The sequence below is a fragment of the Meriones unguiculatus genome, chromosome 1 (genome assembly GCF_030254825.1).
Source record: "Meriones unguiculatus strain TT.TT164.6M chromosome 1, Bangor_MerUng_6.1, whole genome shotgun sequence".
Lineage (NCBI taxonomy): Eukaryota > Metazoa > Chordata > Mammalia > Rodentia > Muridae > Meriones > Meriones unguiculatus.
This window is the reverse complement of record NC_083349.1, coordinates 25,489,950-25,506,018: the sequence shown is the minus strand read 5'-3', so window position 1 is coordinate 25,506,018 and position 16,069 is coordinate 25,489,950. Positions and strand designations below refer to the sequence as shown.

Below are 16,069 nucleotides of genomic sequence, written 5' to 3'. Positions count from 1 at the left end.
GCACAGGTCCAGACCCCTAAATGGAACTGTCTCTTGAGCTACGTACCTCAGCTCTTAACTTCATCCCTAGCCACACACCATTCAGTCAGGAATCTAAGTAACATACCCATCCCCAGAATCAAAATACATGACAGTCCCCTTTACGCTGGAAGCTACTGACTCAGAACCAAGCTGGAACTGGGTCTTTCTTTACCAGCCCTCGGGAGAACTAGAAAGGAACTGAGAGCTCATCAAGGATTCAGCAACCAGGACTGGGAAGAAGGGATCCATGACCAGGTGTCATCTCCCCCATCCACTTAGGTCCCAGGTGTGCTGGCCACCCCACACCCTACAGTGACATCAGGTGCAGAAGTGTCAATGGTGTTTGGCAGGTGGGTAGGGACATTATGTAACAGGAGTGGTTGGGGGATGGGAAGAAAAGTGGGAAAGCAATGAGGAGGGAAGAAAGGCAAGTTGAGACTTGCTGGAGTAGCAGAGAAGCAGGTGTCCATGAAGAGAGCTGTCCTCATACTAGGGGACTTTGGAGCAGGAGGAGAGCTGGCTGGCCTCCAGCCCATGTAGAAGTCCCAAGGAAAGCTGGTTCTATCATCTCCCCCATAGTTAAGGTGAGCAGAGATGGGGTCAGTCATGACAGACTGCTTCCTCCTCATCTAGCTTTCCTTAGCCCCTTCCTTCCTCCCAGAATCCTTCACAGCCTCCTCACTATTCCACCAGTGTCCCAGGCTGCCCTCAGTCTCATCCTCTACTTCCTTCTACCCTGAGAAGACACCTCCCCCAAAGGCAATGCTCATGCCAACATGCTCTAGTTCTGTCAGGCCTGTTCTCTTGACCATGTCTCCTTAGCATCAGGGTCTGTGACAAGAGCCTTCTGGGAGACCTAGAAGCACAGAGGGACAAAGCACCCTGCACAGTTCGGGAAAGCCTGGCTTCCTGTTCCCTCTGCCTGGCTCCTGCTCTCATCAGCTCCCAGGCCCTCCTGCCCACCTGCCCATCATCCCTGAGCCAGTACTCTCCCTTTTGCCTTCCTCTTTCATGTCTCTTCTTCTCCCCACACCACCCCCCTCCCCCAGTGCACCGGCCCCTTCCCTTCTCACTCTTTATGCCTCGCATCTTTGCCTAGCAGACCATGTTCTGTCTGAGAGGCCTTGGGAGCAGCCTTGGGCCTGAGGAGGGCCGAAAGAGAACAATGAGGAGGACAGGGGCAGAGCTGAGATCAGGAGCTTGGTGAGGAGGAGACTGTGGAAGAAGAGAAGTGGAGAGTATCGCCTGTGGCAGGGATGGCACTGAGACAGATTAGAGAAGGAGGAAGACAAGGGAACGCAGGTACGATCTGAAGACACTGCTCCTGGGGAATGGATGAAATGAAGTAGTTGCAGGGGTGGGGGCTGGAAAGACCGGATATGACATGGGACACAGAGATCAGGAAGCTCTTGCAGACACAGAACAATCACGGGAAACAGAGACAGTGCAGAAATGGGAGGCAGTGAGGGCCATGGATGGGACTCAACACTCTGGGTGTAGAAGACGATGGAGGAACAAAAATGGGGCTGAACATGAAAGGTGATGGACAGTGAGAAATGAGGGTGATGAGGGACTGGAAAGGAGAGGGGACCAGGATGGAAGCACTAAGATGGGAGGTCACACTGCACAGAGGGAGACCTGGGGAAGGCAGTGAGAGGCATGCGGGGCCAGAGCGCCCTGAGAGCAGGTGGCAGAAGGGGCACAGAGATGGAGACGAGGGTCCAGAAGTGGGAAGTGATGGAGGGCTGTGAAGGGAGCCTAAGATGGTGATGAGGTGTGGAGGTGTGGGCTGAGCGGCACAACACAGGAGGGAGAGAGGGGCCAAGATGGAAGGGATGGGGGCTCAGCTGAAGGGCAAGGCGCAGAGGGGGGAGCTGCGGTGCAGGACAGAGCAGGGAAGTGATGAGTAGACTAACGGGAGAGGTGATGGGGCCTCTGGGGTGGGAGGTGACTGAGCTCTAAGATGGGCTGTGAAGGGAGGACTAAGACAAAAGCCATGGAAGCCACTGTGGAGTGAAACATGCGAAGAGGGACAGGGGTGGCAGGAAATGGGGCACCAGGCACAGACGTTGTGGGGTACAAGAATGGAAAGTGACAGCACCATAGAGTCTGAGGGACATAGCCAGGAGGTGACAGGTACAGAGCTGGAAAGAGGTGGCCTCCTGAGACTCCTGGGGGTGGGGGGTGGGCAAGGCCTCAGATATGAAGGAAAGAAGGACCTGGGACGAGAGGGGGAAGTGTGGAAATGAGAAGTGACAGGAGTCAGAGGCAGAAAGTGATGGGGTCTGTTTAAGGAAGAAGGGGAAGGGCTTGGCCACAGAGATTATGAAGGCCTGGGGTGGTGGTGAAAATGAGTGGATGGTGACAGGACTGACTCGGGAGAGGTGACAGGGAGCTTGGAAGCACAGGGAGACTAGGCCCCAGAGGTGACATGCTGAGGCTCACAAGCAGAAGCAGAGCAGGGATGAGGAGTGAGGTACCAAAGATGGGGAGCACCACAGGGTGCAGGCACAGACTAAGGGAACTGTTTGGAAGGCCGGCGATGGACAGGAAAAGGGAAGGTTGCCAGGTAGGCAGAGGTGGAGGTAAGACAGACCGAGAGATGAGCAGGGATGGAGGTGATAGGGAAGAGAGCTTCAAGGAGGGCGCATAGAAAGGATGAAAGGACAGACCGGCGGTGTCGGTGCTCTGGGAGAGGGAGAGGGGCTAACAAAGCACGGGGGAGTGGGGGAGGATAAGAAGCAGGTGTAGGTGAGGCTAGGAAGCGGGTGATGAAGACAGGGATGAGAGCGAGCAGGAGGAATGGAGAGATGGAGGTGAGGGTGGGGCCGGCATGATGGGAGCTGGAGCTGGAAGGTGAAGGGGCTCCCGCCGCAAAGCCACAGCCTTGCGAGAGCGCACAGCCGGGGTGCGGCCCTCGGGACTCCCGGGGCCTGGGCGGAGCACCCGAGACCCCCACCCCCAGCCAGCCCGCTGGCGTTGGGGCGCCACTTACCGTGCCCGCTGCGGGTGAGGAAGGGCATGCGGTTGATGGCGATAGGCACGGTGCCGTGCTTGCTGTGGAAGTGGTGGACGTGGTGGGTGGTGCTGAGGCTGGACGAGACCCGGGCCCCTTCAGCCGCCCCCAGCAGCAGCAGCAACCCCAGCACGAGCGGCAGCGGCGGCGGCGGCGGCGGCGGCGGCAGGGGCCCGGCCAGGGCGGGGGGGCGGCGCGGGCACCCCCCCTGCCCGCTCCCCCCGGGGGGCATTTCGGCCCGGGGGCAGCCACCTCACAGCCCCATGGCCGGGGGCGGGGACGCGGGGCTCCGCGGCCCCGCGAAGCCCCCCTCCGGCTGCGAGCTCCGGGAGGGGGGGTAGGGGTGAAGCAAAGGGAAACCGGAGCCCGAGCCTCAGTCCGGAGCCAAGCAAATCAACTGGATCCCGCCGGGGAATCCGGGGTGCGCGCAGCGGGAAGGCCAAGGTCCGGGGCGCCTGGGTCCATCGCGGGCGGCTAGGGGTCCCCCTCAGGCCGGGGCCGAGCCGGCGCAGGGGCCGTCAGCGGCCAGCGGGTGGGGGCATGGTGCTGGGGAGGGGACGGTAGGGAAATCCTGCGGAAAAACCCAGCGGGGAGGGAGATAGGGTGCGCAGTAGGGACCGAGGCCCGGCTCCCCCAAAAGCGAGAGCCCCGCGGAACCGACCCGGCGCCGCTGCCGCCCAACGGAGGCCAGAGAAGGAAGGAGGGAGCGGCCGGGGGAGGGGGGCGGGAGGAGGGGGAGGGAAGCAAATCCGGGTGATGGGGGGGGTGAGGGGAGAGGAGAGGAGGGGAGAGGAGAAGAGGGGAGCGGGGCCAAGCAGAGGGAAGGCGCGAGCCTGCGAGATTCCGGCGGAGAGATGGAGGCAGCGGAGTGTTGCTGCAGAGGCTGACAGGGCTGGAAGGGAGAGGGAGGGAGGGACAGAGGGAGGGAGAGAGGGACAGAGGGAAGGAAGGGAAGGGAGGGGAAGCGCAGGAGGAGGGGGGGCAGGGCGGAGGGACCCGAGCGGCTCCCGATCTGCGGGCGGCGCTGGGCAGCTCCGCGGCGTGGCACCTGGCTAGCCCGCTCGGCGCTCGCCTCTCCTAGGCGCGCGCCCCGCCCCTCCCCCGCGCTCGGGAGCGCGCTTTCCACCATCACCATCACCACCACCACCGCCACCCCCCTCCGGGAGAAGGGGCCCTGCTGAATAATTGAACAGGACTGAGGCTAGCAAGAGGAGCTGCTCTCTTCTTCCTCCTCCTCCTCCTCCTCCTCCTCCTCCTCCTCCTCCTCCTCCTCCTCCTCCTCCTGCCTTTCCCTCCCCTCCCCTATCTGGACAAGACCCAAAAGTGCTTGCTGGCCCAGCAGGCAGAGGTGTGGCCACAGCCCTCTTCAGCGCCCCTTGGAACACATGTGCACGCTGGGTTGTGGATCGGCTCGGGGATGAAAACACCCACGCGTCCCTATAGGCACCAGTGTGCCGAGAGACACACAGCTCAGACACTATGCATGTGTGTGACCAGATACCGGCATAGCAAATGCTTGCAGAGACATATGTGCACAGGCGCACACACACGTCTGATTATAGGCAGTAAATGGCCAACATACACTCCCCACCCCCTTGAAACTCACCCTCCCAGACCGTCATCCATAGTCATAGAAACAACCTATTCAAAGCCCCAAAGGCACTGAGGCACTGGAGAGTCTCTCTCTCTCTCACACACACACACACACACACACACACACACACAAACCTGCAAAGGTGCTTGCCTACCCTTACACAAGGCCCCATTCCTTTCCTCCAACCCTCCCTCTCCTCTCACTGGTTCCCCCCATCTCCTGGCCTCAGCCCCTAGCTCCCCAGGGTTCTCCGGGATAGTTGTCCAGAAGGACAAGACCTTCCAGGTCCATCTACATCCTGCTGAAGAACTCCTTCTCTCTTAGGATGCCCTCTTACACTGGGATCTGCTCTCCAAAATTGGGGGTAGATCAGCGGTACTGGCCATAGCCACAGAGATACATGCACACAGTATCCCTTCCCCCCATTTGGATGCCACCCTCACACTCACATCAAGCTGCTTGGACAGGAGAGAGTGCAGCGGAGGAGGCAGAAGAGGAGCAGAGGGGACCCTGAACTGAGGACAAGTAGGACAGGAGAGCAGAACCAGAATGTGAATGCATGAGGAGGGGGAGGGAAGAGTGGCTCCTACTTATTGATCCCAGATGCCATTTTGGTACAAAATTGCCATGGTGAGCTCACGGGTACAGTCAAGAGCCAGGACAAGCCAGTGCAGAGTCTAATGCCTAGAATTCCAGCACTTGGTTGGCTGATGCAGGAAAACTGCCACAAGCCAGAGTCTAGCTTGGGAGCTTGGGATACATATTGAGAGTTTGCTTCTGAGGAAGGAAGGAAGGAAGGAAGGAAGGAAGGAAGGAAGGAAGGAAGGAAGGAAGGAAGGAAGGAGGGAGGGAGGGAGGGAGGGAGGGAGGGAGGGAGGGAGGGAGGGAAGGAAGGAAGGAAGGAAGGGGCAGGCAAGCTCCTTAGGGAATGCTGCAGCCACTCCAGGCTTGCTTGTAACCAAGAGCAGGTCCACGCTGCTCCACCCCCTTCAAAAGTGGAGATCAGCCCTTGGAGGTATCCAAGAAGAGGCTTGAAGTGGTGATTGCCCCACAAGAGGGGAGAGACAGTGGAGTGGGGTTCCACAAGCTCCTGTCCACCTGGCCACTCTTTCCCATCCTTGAGCCCCTGGCTCTGGAGTACACACTGACACAGCTCCAAGCAGGCAGAAAATTTATGGCCCCCGAGGGAGGGAGGGGGAGCTGGTGGTGGTGGTGAGAGGAGAGGAAGGGAAACCGCCTAGAGGCTAATCAATATCGGTGAGTGGGAATTGGAGAGAGTGATGCTGGGGGTGGGGATGGGGTGGAGAGACACAGACAGAGGGTAAGAAAGAACAGAGGTGGAGGTGTGCAGGAGATCAATAGAGGTTGCAGAGATGAGGAGAGGTGGAGAAGCAGCCATGGCAAGACCGCCCCAGGCAGCAGGAGCCCAGGGGCTTTGGTGTGGAAGTTTCCCTCCTCTGGCCCTCTCTTTTCTCTCATCCAGTAGTCCCCTTCTCATTCTCTCTACTGGCCTTTTTCCTCCTGGTCTGCCAGGGTTGACTCTTGAGAGGCTCCCCCCAAAACCCTCAAAGCTCCATGATACAGACGGAGAAACTGAGGCAAAACGCAGGAAGAAGCTGTCCTGGAGATCAGATCTCTTCTTCCTAATCTCTCTCCATCTGGGCAGGTCTGAGCTCCCTCAGAGGGCCGATTCTGCGATTCTGCGCTGCCGCCTTGCTCCCCACCACGCCTCACGCACAGCCAACCTCCTTACTGGTTTCTGATTGACAGTGTGCACCTGACGGGGCTCCAAGGAGGGCAGACGCGGAGCTGGCACGAAAAAAGCCAGACAGAGGAGAGGCCCCAGGAGACAAGGGAGCATGGAGACAACCCCACCCAGCATCTCCCCTTGCAGTAAAGCAGACCTCAGAGCAGCTCCAGCCAGCACTGGCTCCTTCAGACCAGCGCTGTGCCCCGTTGGGGCTCCAGGGTTCACCCACCTTTTCTTTAGTTCCACAGCTTTGCTCGGGCTATGCCACCAGATACACAGACCAGTGCTTGGAATGATGACGCTTCCCGGGGTGAGGCTGGGCTCCCCAGATCTGGTGGCCCCTTCTTCCTCCCAGCCTAGAACCTACAGAGCTTGCTCTTCCCACCCCTGCACACAAGTGGACGGATTCCCTAGACACGCGAGCTGCCTCCAGCTCTAGGCCCTTTCTCAAAGCCCGTGTTCTCCATGTGGGAGCATAGCAGTGCTTAGACAACCATGTTTGGGCCAGATTCCCCTATGTCCCGGGCAAGAAAAGCCCAGCCTGGGCACCACCGCCATCCCCAGAACCCCATGTGCAGCGGGAGTAACCATGACAGTCACCCCAGGTCCTGGCAGAGCCCCTCGACCCCCTGTGACTGAGGAGCTCAGTGAAGGATCAAATGGAAAGGCTTTGCGGGTGGCGCCAAACTGCCAGTGCAAAGGGTTACAGTGAACAGATCAGCGCCAGCTGGAGCCAAGCAGAACACACAGGTGGTCCTGAGCTGCCTTAGAAGGTTCAGGGAGGCACACAGAACAGCGACTCAGGTGACCCTCCTGGGGACACAGCCGGGAGGGCTCACCACCCTTGACAGCCAGGAACGTGCGGAGAAAGAGCGGGGCTGGACGCTTTTTTCCAAGGAAAGGCCAACAGCCACCCAGGAGCCCCATCCCCATGAAGTGACGGAGGACTCCCACAGGGTGCCGCAGAGCCAGAGGAACGGCAAGGACACATGCCGAAACTACCTCCTCCACCTTGTGTGTGAAAAGCAGAGGAGGGTTGTGCCCTGTGTGTCCGGGTGTGTGTCTTTTCCGTGTGTCACTCGGCTATCCACCCACCCCATACCCAGGCATCAGAGAGAAAAGCCAAAGCCTCCGCACCCCCCCCACACACACACCCTCATGCCTGACCCAACTGTGCTCTCTCTGCCGAGCTGTAACCAGCTGATGGCTACCAACCACTGGGGACTAGAAAATGCTGCCAACGCTGTTATCTCTGGGGAGGGACTTCAAGAATACGCAAGCTGGCAAGTGAGGGTGCTAGAGAATGACCTTGTGGCTCAAAGGGACAATCTGCAGCTGGGATTCTTGGGGAGAGAAGGGGGGGACAGCAGGGCCTGGGTCTAGGGAAATCAGATGTCCTGCCAGCTCAGAACCAGGAGAGGCCGTCTGCCAATAGATGGCAGCAGTGAGGCGCAGCAACCACTAGCCCCTGTGGCCTCTGCGGTGATGGATCAAAAGGAAGCAAAAACCTTCTTTCCTCCCTCCCAGGCAGTTCCTGTGGCTAGGGGTATGCTGGGAACACCCAGGGCCCAGCCCCACTGGCACTCACGGTCATTGCACACAGGGCCTCCATAGGAAGTCATGGTACAGTCACAGGTAAAGCCATCCCACTGCTGCAGGCAGACGCCCTGGTTGGCACAAGATTCTTCGGTGCAGGTGGTGCTGGGGCCTGGGAAGAGCAGGAAGGAGAAGTGCCCCAGGCTCAGCCACTTAGTCAGGGGCTGCCGACGCTCCCCAGCCAGGTGGAGAGGCCCTGCCCTCGGCCCACCAGATTAGGAGGGCCAGATACTGAGCAGGGAGGTGGGGTAGGACCAGGGGCCCCTCAAAGACTTGTGATTAGAGGGTCAGGGTGAGAGGCAGCAGGGAGAGTAAGCGGTTCGTCCTTTGCCTGTCCCTCGTGTTCCAGAGCTCTAGGGACAGGCTCCTGCAAGGCCTGAGAAGGAAGCTGCCCCACACTCACCATCACAGCCCCTCTCCACCTGCCCGATACGGTGCAGGGCATCAGCAAGGAGGTCCGGGAGGCGCCCGTTGAGGTCCACAGAGGCCAGGCAGCCCTGGAAGCCGTCCCGAGAGGCCACCAGCTTGGGCAGGTTGCTGAACATATTCTTGCTCAGGCCCCCGATGTACAACTCCCCTGCAAAAGGAAGTGATGTCAACACCCCGCTGACCTCGTCCCTGTTGCCCTCCCAGGATGCTGGCATTCTACCACGGGGCCCTCCCAGACACCTGAAGGCTCATGGCATCCCTAACAGACAGGACAAACCGCAGACTCCCCACCAAAATGACTCTTCCTCTTGCCTCCCCTTTGCCACCTGTCTGCTCCCCTCCCTTGGAAGCCCAGATGCTTGGGGTAGTGGGGGTGGGGCAGCTGGAAGGACCTGCTCTGTGTTCTCTCCCACACGCTTGATTCCAGTTCCGTCCTGTAATCAGGGCCTTTCATGGATGCGCTCCATCCCTTCCACCCCCGCTGCCTCCTTCCCAAACACTGGTTCCCAGAACTGCAGGCCTCTCCCCACTCAGCAGCCTTCTCTCCTCCAAAGTCCTCCTGACAACTGGGGCTCCGGAAAGAGGTCTTCCTCGGAGATGCCTAACTTCTCACATTCTCCTCATTCTCCTACAAGGGAAGCGCTGACCAGTGTCAAGCTGAGCTTCAGCAGCCCAGGGCACCATAGAGTCCCTGGGTCTGCTGCCGCTTGTGATTCTCTGTACCACGTCGCCCTCTCCTGGGAGCAAGGAGAAATTCTCAGCACGGCCGCGCAAGCCCTAGGTCTGGGGACCAGGAGGTGAATTCACTGGCCTCAGAATCTTCTCCGAGTTTTCAGTTTCGGTTACATGGACACATGAAGGCCTGTGGAGCCAAGGGATGTCTCACACCCCAGCTGGCTCTGACACAGCTTCAGGCCTCGTGTCTCCTGGTTCAATGCCCAGCCTGCCATCTCCTCCTCCCCCTTCCCCTCCTGGTTCTCTTTCTCCTCTTCCTCTCAGCCACCTCCTCTGGGGACTGGCAGTGGCCATTTCAGTGACTGCTGTCGTCACTGGAGACGCTGGGGCGCTGGCAGGACATAGCCTGCCCAGTACCCCATCTGAAGTGGCTTCACCGGAAACCCCTCGAGATACAGGTGGGAACCGTCAGCCAGACGCCTCGGAAAACAGGAGAAAGGGGTGGGGAGGAGCAGCCTTGACCCCTTACGGGTGGGGGGAGGGGCGGCCTTGCTGGAGAAGGGGAGCTGGACCAAGCCTCGCCTCCTCCAGAGGCTCCAGCCCCACCTTTGAGATCCAGATTCCGGGCGCCATTCGAATGCTGCGTGACGGTGCGGGAATCGATCTTCAGCGTGTGCACATTGCCCGGGTCCCTGGATACCACCACGTTGTGCCACTGGTTGTCATTGACCGGCTTGTCTGAGTTCCCCTTCATCAAGGACGGGCCATTCCCCAGGTCAAACACGTAATGGATGTACCTGCCCCGCAGTGGAAACACCTGGTCAGGTGGGGACCGCTGAGACGCCAGGAGAGAATGAGCCTCTGCTGGCAGGAGACCCAGGGGCCTGGCAGGAGGGGCTGGGGGAGGAGATTCCACAGGAAGGAACCAAAACAATGGCACCAGAAGGCTATGCCATCAAGTCTGGACCGAGGGAGGACAAGCGCAGGGAGGTCACAGGAGGAGCACTTGCTCTTGGGACCCAGCAAAGGGCTTGACAGAGCGGGGGTGGGGTTTTGGTGATATGGTAGGGGTCCCCTAGAAACTGAGCTGTTTGGGGGTACAATCCTCCAGGGCCCGACAGGGCCTACCTCTCCTGTAGGGAGGACGGTGGACAGAGAAGGTACGTAAGTGAGAATCCTGACAAGGAAACAGCTGAGAAGCAGCAGCCTGGAAGCGGGGTTCAGCCTCTCCATCCCGGCTGAGGACTAAGGATGGGAATCTGCGCGCCCTGAACATTCCCAATGGCCAGGGGTCAGCAAGGGGACACCACAACGCCCAGCCCCTCACCCCTTGACCAGCTCGATGACAATGAAGTCATTGCCGTTGCCGGAGTTGAAGAGCAGAAGTCCATCCGGGGCCGTGGTCTTGAACTGGAAGAAGAGGTGCATGGAAGCGTAGGCCTGCAGCGTTGCCAACGCCAGGTAGCTGCTCCGACTCTTGAAGGTGACAGGATCAGCCACAATGGCGCGCAGCCCGAAGCGGGCATTGAGCTCGCAATAGGAGATGTCCCCATCTTTGCACTGGTCCATGTAGGGTTGACCATTGAACACCAGCCCGCTCAGGTGCCCGATGAAGTTGGAGGGCACCACAGAGATGAACCGCCGCTCGGTCATGATGCCCGTCTCAATGTTGTGGAACTCCAGCCGAGTGTGGGCGCCTGCCATCTGGCCTGCTCAGGACAGAAAGACCGACATGAGGGAGAGGAACAGTGCACAAAACGCGGGGTCACCTCTGGGACGGGGCCTTGCGTTCCCAGAAACATCATCACCTCAACGTGAGGCCACGGGAAGGGACACGAGTAGATGTTCTGGGCCAGTGCCTCCATCCCACCACTCTGGAAGAAGCCTCGGACCCAGCGGAGGACCAACAGGCTTCCAAGCAGATGCCGCCCTGCAGGGACTGAAATGGTCCCTGGGGTCCAGACCCACGATAATGACTTCCCTAGGAATAACAACCTGGACAGAGGTTCCAACCCAAGCACGGGTCACTAGGACCCTGCGCACCACCCCGGGGCCAGGCCACCTACCTTCCACCGTCACGTTGTCCACAGACAGCTGCAGGCTCTTGCCTCTCCGCACCACCCTCACCGTGTGCCACTCATTGTCATTGAGCTTGTGTCCCGCAAAGAGTGTCTCGGGGCCTTTACCTGCAGCACCAAGGGGGGAGTGAGCATGGCACCGACCCGGTCACAGACAGCTCCGGGCATCGCCCTGGCGTGAGGCAGCCCACCCGCGCCTGTAGGCACGCTCAGCTGCTAGCACGCTCCTGTGCGGGTGCCCCTCTCCTCACGCCTGGAGGGCATGCAGGGAAGCCTTTCACACCTGGGTCCCAAGCCTAATCTGTCCAGTGTCCAGTCCTGCCACTTTGCATGACTACAGAGGATGGCACCTGTTACAGAACCTGACATGAATGGTGGCCCCGAACACGGACACGCCTTCCTTCCTCTGGTCTCCTAAGGGCGTGGAGTGTGTGACACCAGCAGCTGAGTTCTCAGGCCTAACACTCGAGACAGCACGCACCACAAAGGGCGGGCACCCACGGCTTCACCCTCCACCTGCACAACCCGGCTGGGGCCCGCTGTGACCTTCCCATGTACTCCTCTTTAACTCTGCTCCCTGGGACAGCTACCCCCTTCCCAGCGCTCAAAGAGCCCGCATGGCCACAGACACAGTCTGTTTCTTGGAATCTGTGACCATTTCTTGACAGTCGATTGACACACGATTACCAACATACACATCTGTCAGATGTCGCTGGGTTTTGCAGCACCGCTGAGACCTCAGCTGTGTGCACACACTACGCCACAACCACGTCAAAGAAGTGGCGCTGAGCACACTAACGCTCTACTTGTGCCTTCCAAGTCCACGTCTTCCTTGAAAGTGAGACTGCGCACTTAGCCCGGTGACAGAGAGAGGCCTGAACCTATCTACGGGGCTTCCCCTTCCAATCCCTGCTAACAACCCTCCCTGGTAACTCTGAGTTCGGTAGGAGCTCTGCAGACTCAGGCATTAAACGGGACTTGGCCTTTGAGGCTCTGGGCATGCTCCCAACCTCTCCTACGCAAATCGTCTTTCCCGTGTGCTTCGCCTGCCCCCTTGTGGCCACTGGTGGAGCTGCAGCGTAATGTCTCCAGGCTTTATGTACTTGGAGCAGGTGCCGCCTAGCCTCAGATTTCTGCCTCCTGCTGCTGACTTGGGCAACACGGTGTCATTGGCCCTCCCTTTCCCGCAATCCGTAAGCATCCTTACTGGCTACCTCTTCCTGGTTCTGCTTCGTTTTATCCATCCTGCCCTCCACAATTCCCCATCCCACCCCCATGCCTGTTCCCCTCCCCCCAGCCCTGGCCAATAATGAAACTCTCTTCCCCCTCCCTCCATCCCTTTCTCCCTAGATCCCAACGTCCAGCCTCCCAGACCCCTCGGGTCTCTGCAGAAGAAGAGGGAAACCACTTACTAGGTGCGCAGCCGACGCGCAGGCAGTCTGGGGGGGCCATGGGGTGGGCAGAGGGGAAGGGAGAAAAAAAAGGCAAAACAAGGTTTTGTGTGGTTTTTTTTTTTTTTTTTACATCCTTCACAGGGAGGGGTATCTGCAGGCAGGGGTTCCCCCTAGGGCCACTTTCTGGGGACCACGCGTGCCCAGGTGCCCTCTCCCCTTCCTCAGTTGAACCTTTGTCCTTCCTGCCCTCAAGAGGGCTCCAACCCTCCCTAGAGCCAAGAGGCAGAGCAGTCAGGTGGTGGGAAGAGGGCTTGTGGTCCCCTTTTGAGGGTCCCAAGCTGCTCGTGTCTGAGGGAGATGGCACCTCGGCAATCCCAGCCGTACAGGGGACCTGGGGGATGAGGGCTTGACCGACCCCACATCTACCCAGCCACTGAGAGGGAGATGGGTAGGGAGGGCCAGGGTCCCTGCATCCCCTGCTCTGGGACGACACCCTGCTTAGAGCTCAGGTGTGACATGTCACTCCTCAAGCTCTGAGCTCAAAAGAGGGGTCTGCCCCAGGGCCCCCTTCTTAAGGCCATAGACCTCCCAAAGCCCCAGAGGCTAGCACCACCCCTGCAGGAACCTTCCTTCTATCTGTCCCTGCCCTGGGGGCACCAAGCTGCCACTGAGAGTTGAAGCACTCCTCCACCCTGAAGAACTAATATTTTGTGCAATTTCTTAAGGAGGACCCACGGCCTCAGACAGGGTCACTAAGATCTGCAAAATGTGACTTGTAGGCACAGTGCCCGACAGTGATAAGCAAGGTCCCTCAATCCTGCTCCAGTCTTGGCATCGCTGTCCCCCAATTCAAAGCTGGCAGGGTTTCTCACGGTTAGAAAACCCAGCTCTACACACAGCCAACATCCCAGGCCCCCAAGAGGCTCTGATAAACACTTCGGTTGGTGGGAGCCAGCCAGCCCTTTCGAGAAGACAGAGCCCTGAGTCACCTGAAGTTCTAAGGGCACCATCCCACTTCATAAGCCCAAAGCCTCGCCAGGCTGGAGTGTCTGGGGCTGTGAGGCATCGTGTGTGTGTGGTGTGTGTGTGTGTCCTCACTCCACGGTGAGTGACACAGACTCACTGAGTAACTTTAGGCAGATCTCTGCGAGCCTGGGTCTCTGGGTACCCTCAGAGCTAACAGGCTGCAGCAGGGTGTGCCCTGATCTGGCCCTGGCCTTTCAGAGAGAGGATGGTCTCTAACCCTCGTTAAGAGTGATGCCCTAGCCTCCTGTGGGCCCTACCCAGGAGCCCCATGGCCCAGGATGCACCTGGCATCCCTTGGGCCTCGGAAGGTTCGTGCAGCGGTGGTAAACAGATACCCACTGTGGCTCTGAGGGTCATGAGCCCCTGGGGCAGTACAGCTGAGCTCCACACGCGTTGTCAACCACAGCAGAGTGGGAGGAGCAGCAGAGACCCTGAGCCACAGCCTGGGCACCCAGGGAGCAGCAGACGGTCAAAGGACAGACACAAGAGGAAGTGAGGGGTCACAGGGGAGAAGGAGGCTGAGAAAGGGCAGGGAGAAAAAGAGGAAGAGACAAGAGCAGAAGGGAGGAGGCTGGGCAGGGGAGGGGAGGGTGCCAGGCCCTGGAGTCAGGTCCCAGGGGCTCTCTCCAAGCCAGCAGTCTTCACCAATGAAGGGTCCAAAAAAAAAGAGGGGAGGGGGCAGGAAGTGCAGGTCGGTCTCCTATAAGGGAACAGACCCAAGTGAAGAGTTTGAGTTTCCCATCCCAACGAGAGGATATACCCATCTGTCCAGAGAAGAGATGACAATTGCAGTCTATCCTGCAGAGATTCCCCTCAGCAGCCCCCTTGAAGATGGAGATCCAAGGGGCCAGGCCCCGCCCAGAGGAAGGCAGAGACAGAGCAGGCTGGAGAACACAGCCCTTCCATGCACACATTTCCCAAAATGCTGTTCAGAGAGTGATAATCCGTAGCCCATTAGCCGGCATCCCGTGCCTCAAGAGCGGAGGATGGGTGGGAACGCTGAGGGTGATGGCACGAACATGGGATGGGATGGGGGGGAAAACAGCCCACACAGAGAGGAGTGAAAGTTAAAAACATGGCTCCGTGGCTTGGGCCAACTCACTTCCAGGAAGGGGGTGGGGTGGAGACATGGAGCCTGCAGCGACATTCCAGGGGCCTCAAAAGCCCACAGCCACATCTCTTGGGAGCATCGCACAGAGAGGTAGCACCTGGCCCGCCACCATCTCCACTCAGGCTCCCAGCCTGTAGACACAGTCACCAGCCATGACTACAGTCCAGCCCCTGGTGGGAAGTGAGCTCTCTCGGGGTCCCAGGACCAAAGCGTTCTGGGATGTCACGTGTATTCCTGCTGACTTAAAACATGACCAGGGTTTTGCTCAAGAGGGCAAAACCAGCGAGAATTTAGGAGCAAGGGGAAATTTGGTTAAGGGCAGGAGGATGCTAAGGAAGAACAGCCCAATGACCGGAATGTCCACCTCAGAGGTGGGCATCTCTGGACACCACCAGCTTCTGAATGGAAAGAGGGGAATGCATGTGGGTAGGGGCTGAAGGAGGGGACCCCTTGAAGCCTAGACTATGCCCTTCATGGAGATGTCATGGCACTTTCAGACCCTGGGTAGACAGCAAGGAACAGGCCACAGTGCCACAGGGCTAAGAATCCAAGGGACACTGGATTTCCTAGAGACAGAGACCAGCTCCCCGACTTGGGATGTGGCTTCTCAGAGGCATGGTCAGTGGCTGAAGCTCTGGGAAAGCCAGTACTAGCCAGGCCTCTGGCTCCTCTGTCTGTCAGAGCCTCTCTGGCCTTCTCTTTTTTGTTGCTGGTTTTTGTTTGCTTTGCTTTGTTTTTTGAGACATGGTTTCTCTGTGTAGCTTTGGCTGGCCTTGAACTCACAGTGATCTGTCTTCCTCTGTGTGCGTCACCATCACCCAGCCAAACCTCTCTTAAGTACCGGGTTCCCCATCTCTAGAGGCCATCACAGAAGTCCCCTTCTACCAGGGCCTTCTCTGGTACCTCTGTTCCTTCCTTGGACTCAGCTCTGAGTTTCCTTGCCTAGAAGCCCGCTGAACTGTGTGGCTACCTCTTCAACCACTTGGCCTTCCTTCCTACCAACACAGAACACAAATCAGAGACCAAACCTGTAGTTCCTTAGCAGCAAGCCCCGCCCAGAACTGTGGCCTCCATGCTGCTCCCAGTCTGGCAGGCCCTGGGTAGTTCACAGTATAGGGAACAAGGAATTCTCTGGGCAGGACTGTCCTGGTGACACTATGTGAAAGCAGGTCCCTGTACCAGGCTCTAACTTGGACCCCTCCCCCAGGCTGATGTGCCACTCTGGAGCGTATTTGGTACCTACACATCTCTGTGCCCTCGTGTCAAGCGGAATCTGCAGACGGGTATATCTGCGCCAAGTGTTTGGTCTCAACTTTGTCATCAGCTATGCTAGAGCTCTCAGCACCCATGCTGCTGAAGACTGGGGGCAGGAAACAACC

At 58.7% G+C, this 16,069-nt stretch overlaps 1 protein-coding gene across 33 annotated transcripts in view; it reads right to left on the bottom strand.

The window, feature by feature from the left end:
- Positions 1-16,069, bottom strand: part of Nrxn2 (neurexin 2) — a 110,611-nt gene that overhangs the window by 31,134 nt on the left and 63,408 nt on the right. For 14 of the 33 annotated variants that reach the window (XM_060385372.1, XM_060385393.1, XM_021638476.2 and 11 more), the window contains 6 exons: positions 12,572-12,598; positions 11,148-11,267; positions 10,409-10,790; positions 9,688-9,878; positions 8,381-8,554; positions 7,970-8,089 (listed from right to left, as the gene is read on the bottom strand). In XM_060385372.1, coding sequence (XP_060241355.1) covers positions 7,970-8,089; positions 8,381-8,554; positions 9,688-9,878; positions 10,409-10,790; positions 11,148-11,267; positions 12,572-12,598 — 1,014 coding nt within the window. Of the gene's footprint in view, positions 1-3,016; positions 4,073-7,969; positions 8,090-8,380; positions 8,555-9,687; positions 9,879-10,408; positions 10,791-11,147; positions 11,277-12,571; positions 12,599-16,069 lie in introns of those variants that run through there. The other 19 variants (XM_060385369.1, XM_060385388.1, XM_021638458.2 and 16 more) reach the window with 6 other exon arrangements.